Source organism: Muntiacus reevesi, chromosome 1, assembly GCF_963930625.1.
Source record: "Muntiacus reevesi chromosome 1, mMunRee1.1, whole genome shotgun sequence".
Taxonomy (NCBI): Eukaryota; Metazoa; Chordata; class Mammalia; order Artiodactyla; family Cervidae; genus Muntiacus; species Muntiacus reevesi.
The window spans coordinates 219,434,730-219,439,775 of NC_089249.1; the positions used below are offsets into that span (position 1 = coordinate 219,434,730).

The following is a 5,046-nucleotide window of genomic DNA, read 5'->3' on the forward strand; positions in this document are numbered from 1 at the left end:
CTTTAACTTAGCTGACGAGACAGATGTGGATGTTTTTCTGGAATTACCTTGCTTTCTCTGTGTTCCAGTGAATGTTGGCAACGATCTCTGCCTCCTCTGCCTTTTCTAAACTCAGCTTGGACATCTGGAAGTTCTTGGTTCATGTAATGCTGAAGCCTAACATTCAAGATTTTAAGCATGACCTTACTAGCATAGGAGATGAGTGCAATTTTCCAGTGGTTAGAACATTCTTTAGTACTACCCTTCTTGGGAACTGGGATGAAGATTGAACTTTTCCAGTACTGTGGCCACTGGGTCTTCCAGATTTGTTGACATATTGAGTGCAGCACTTTAGCAACATCATCCTTTAGGGTTTTGCATAGCTTTACTGGAAGTCCATTGCATACTAGATTTATTGACAGCAATACTTCCTAAAGACCACTTGACTTCACACTCCAGAATGTCTGGCTCTGAGTGACTGATCACACCATTGTAGTTATCTGGTTCATTAAGATCTTTTTTGTACAGTTCTTCTGTGTATTCTTTCCATCTCTTCTTGATCTCTTCAGTGTTTACTAGATCTCTACCATTTCTGTCCTTTATTGTGCCCATCTTAGGGTGAAACATCACCTTGATAGTTCCAATTCTCCTGAAGAAATCTCTAGTCTTTTGATTTCTGTTGTTTTCCTCTATTTTTTATGTGCTGTTCATTGCAGAAGCCCTTCTCATCTCCTTCCTATTCTTTAGAACTCTGCATTTAGTTGGATGAATGTACCTTTCCTTTCTCCCTTGATTTTCATTTCTATTCTTTCTTTGGCTATTTGTAAAACCTCTTCAGATAACCACTTTGCCACTTGTTTTTCTTTTTCTTTGGGATGGTTTTGTTCACTGCCTACATTAAAATATTCTTCAGGCTCACTGTTTACTAGATCAAAACCTTGAATCTATTCATCACCTTCACTGCATATTCATAGATTTGATTTAAGTCATACCTGACTGGTCGAATGGTTTTCCCCATTTTCTTTAGTGTAAGCCTGAATTTTGCTATGAGAAGCTGATAATCTGAGCCACAGTCAACTCCAGGTCTTGTTTTTGCTGACTTTATACAGCTTCTCTCTCTGTGGTTACAAAGAATATAATCAATTTGACTTCGGTATTGACCATTTGGTGATTTCCATGTGTAAAGTCATCACTTTTGTTGTTGAAAAAGGGTGATCCCTGTGATCCATGCCTTCTCTTGGCAGAATTCTGTTAGTCTTTGCCCTGCTTCAATTTTTTTCTACAAGGCCAAATTTGCCTGTAATTCCAGGTATATTTTGACTTCCTAATTTTGCATTCCAATCACAAAGGTGAATAGAGCATCTTCTTTTGGTGTTAGTTCTAGGAGGTCTTCTAGGTCTTCATAGATCATATCAACTTCAGCTTCTTTAGCAGTCTGTGCCCGTAGTAGGGGCATAGACTTGAATTATTGTGATGTTGAATCATTTGCCTTGGAAACAGAGATCATTCTGTTATTTTTAAGGTTGTACACAAGTACTGAATTTTGTACTCTTTTGTTGATCATGAGGACTACTCCATTTCTTCTATGGGATTCTTGCTCACAGTAATATAATGGACATCTGAACTAAATTTGCCCATTGCTGTCCATTTTAGTTCACTGATTCCTAAGATGTCTATGTTTATTCTTACCATCTCCTGGTTAATCATGCCCAATTAACCTTGATTCACAGATCTTACATTATAGGTTCCTATGCAATACTGTTCTTTGCAGCATCAGATTTTACTTTCATCACCAGACAACGGAGCATCATTTCCCAGTGCTTCATTTTTTCTGGGGCTATTAGTAGTTGTCCTCTGCTCTTCCCCAGCAGCAAATTGGACACCTTCTGATGTGGGGGACTCATCTTTAAGTATCATATCTTTTTGTCTTCTTATAGAGTTCATGAAGTTCTCATGGCAAGTATACTGTGGGTGGTTTGCCATTCCCTCCTCCAGTGGATCATGTTTTTTCAGAACTCTCCACTATGACCTGTCCATCTTGGGTGGCCCTACATGGCATGGCTCATAGTTTCATTAAGCTACATGAGCCCCTTCACCATGACAAGGCAGTGATTCATGAAGGGTAGATATAATATACATAGTATTAAAATTATGAAGCAAGAAATTTATATACTTATAATTATATCTTATTTACAACTATTTTGATTAACAAAACATCTAAATTTTTTAATAGCATAATGAACATTGGTGGTATACACTAGACACTAAAGCAATGCAAATATTTATTAAAGATATCATGCTTATTTACAAAACTTGCACAACTCATAAATTAACTTAAGGCAGAAGTAAAATAGTATTGCTAAACCATAGATTAGGGAAAAAGTCCAAAGATTAAAATACTAATCTATTTTACTCTCTTCTAAAGTTTTATTTGCAAGGAAAAGATAAATGTCACATAAGATAGCAAGTTATTTGCATAAAAATCCAGTTCAGTTACCATAGACACTTACAGGTAACAGAAGCTAGATGCTTTAGTGAAAAGATAACTAATCCCTGGAAGTAATGGTAATGTTGCAAATTTTATATGTAGGTGGTACTGTATAAATTTTGCATGATAAATTAATTTGGGCAAGTATTGATTGAGTACTTAGATAACAAAGTAATCAGTTAACTGAGTATGATAATTAATCTGTTAATAATTAGATCATTTAGATTATATTAGATCACAATTGCATCAATTAGTTCATACATCAATATAGTTGGTAGACTGGCATATCTCCTACATTTAAAGATGTATGATTACTGGTAATGAAGTGTGAACAAGCTACAAATAAAATAGATGTTTTTATTTTCTTTTAGATTGCACATATGTATGAACTTATGAACTTTTTGTAATGTATATGTTTAACTAAATTCACACTCATTTTGTGAGGACATTCTAGATTAAAATGTTAACTGTTGAGAGGTCTCTAAACTGAGAGAAAGTCCCCGTGATCAGGAAGACAGTGCTCAGGCCTGGTGTACTGTGATCATGGGTTGCTTGCAGGTGTGGAAGCAAGAAATTTAACGATTTTTCTTCTCTTTCCCAGAAAACTGAGTTTTAGAACGTCTATATTTGTTTTCTGCATATTTATTAATCAAAATTTGTACATCATAACGTTGACAGAACTTGTGAAACTAATTTAAACAAATATAGGAGAAATACACAATACTTATCAGATATATCACATCAACATTGACTAAAATGAATGAATGAATGTATCTGTAGCTCCCTCAACATAAAAGTCCCCCAATTATAGAAAGTTGTGATCATCTAACAGTGTTTCCTAACTATAGGAGTAAATGATGTGTGATACACTGACAAAATATACAAAATTATAGAAATGTAGTTAGTGCTACTATATATGGACTTCCCTGGTGGCTCAGCAATAAAGAATCCACCTGCTGATGCAGGAAACACAGGGTCAATCCCTGTGTTGGGAAGATGCCCTGGAGAAGGAGATGGCACCCAACTCCAGTACTCTTACCTGGGAAATCCCACAGACAGAGTCTGGTGGGCTATCTAGTCCATGGGGTCGCAAAAGAGTCAAACACGCCCTAGCGACAAAACAACTACTATACATACATGTTATCAAATTTATTTGGATTCAAAACAAAGTGTAATTACAAAGAGATGGAAAATTGGATGCTAAGGCAAACAATTGTGAATGCAAATGTTAAAGTCATAATTATGCCTCCCAGTATCTTTTTTTTCTATGTTATTTGATCAAGCTTTTGTAAGGAAATGCCTAAGCTTTTAAATAGGAATTTCTTAATAATTCATTGTCTTCCAGGAATAACTGAGCTAGGGAAAATATAAATGCCACCACAGGAATAAATTTCATTCTTCTAGGACACTTTAACTACACAGAGACCCATCTGTTCCCCTTTTCCATGGTGCTCATGATTTCCCTCACCTCCCTGATGGGCAATGCCTTCATGATCATGCTCATCTATGTGAATCATTGGCTTCACACTCCCATGTACTTTCTGCTTAGCCAGCTCTCCCTCATGGACATGATGCTGGTTCTCACTATTGTCCGCCAAATGGCAGCCAGTTACCTGAGGCATACCAGGTCCATCTCTCCCACTGGCTGTGGTGCCCAGATTGTCCTGCTTCTTACTCTGGAAGGGGGCGAGTGCTTCCTCTTAGCGGCCATGGCCTATGACCGCTATGTGGTCGTATGTCACCCCCTGAGATACCCAAGCCTCATGAATCAGAAGCTCTGCTTGCACATGACAGCTGGCTCCTGGCTTTTGGGAGGGGTGGATGGGCTGATGCAGGCCGGTGCCACTCTGAGCTTCCCTTACTGCCACCCTCGAGAAATCAACCACTTCTTTTGTGAGGCACCATCACTTGTTAGCCTTGCCTGTACAGACACCTTGATTTTTGAATTCTTCATGTATGTCTGCTGCGTTCTAATGCTCTTCATCCCGCTGTCTCTCATTTTGGCTTCCTCTAGCCTCATCCTGGCTGCCGTGTTTCATATGCAGTCCACTGCAGCCAGGAAGAAGGCCTTCGTGACCTGTTCTTCCCACCTGGCTGTCGTGAGGCTCTTCTATGGCACTAGCATGTTTATCTACACGTGGCCCAAATCTTACTATTCAGTGGCCCATGACAAGGTGGTCTCTGCCTTTTACACAATTTTAACACCTGTGTTGAACCCCCTTATATACAGTGTGAGGAATATAGAAGTCAAGGAGGCTTGTAGAAAGTGGCTGAAGAAACATTTTGAGTCACCTACATAGTGAGCATAATTTGCTAATATTGCATCACTCAAATTAGATTCAGATTACAAAATTTCTTTGTGTCAATATACTTGGTGCTCCTTTGCCAGTTTGCACTGCTTTTTAAAAATGTGTTAGATAAACTACTACATGTAGATAAGTTAATAAAAATTATATTTGTCATCTTTTCCATATCTTGTCATATTATTTTTTTCTGAACTTACCTTGTGATTAGTTCTGATTATATGTGATTTAGAAAAAATCATTTGGTAAAATATAAGCAGATAGGACTATAAATAT

At 37.6% G+C, this 5,046-nt stretch overlaps 1 protein-coding gene across 1 annotated transcript; it reads left to right on the forward strand.

Moving 5' to 3' along the window:
• The first annotated feature begins 2,036 nt into the window (after window positions 1-2,036).
• On the forward strand, window positions 2,037-4,767 carry LOC136157720 (olfactory receptor 2T8-like). Its single transcript, XM_065919515.1, has 2 exons — window positions 2,037-2,101; window positions 3,828-4,767. Exons 1-2 carry the CDS (start codon window positions 2,037-2,039, stop codon window positions 4,765-4,767), a joined length of 1,005 nt encoding a protein of 334 aa, XP_065775587.1.
• The last annotated feature ends 279 nt before the right edge of the window (window positions 4,768-5,046 follow it).

What these genes read in the sequence shown, in the direction of transcription:
- LOC136157720 (XM_065919515.1), top strand. Translation starts at nt 2,037, where the DNA reads ATGGCTCATAGTTTCATTAAGCTACATGAGCCCCTTCACCATGACAAG. An exon ending in AAGGCAGTGATTCATGAAGG is followed by an intron (nt 2,102 to 3,827) that starts GTAGATATAATA and finishes TAACTGAGCTAG; the next exon opens with GGAAAATATAAATGCCACCA.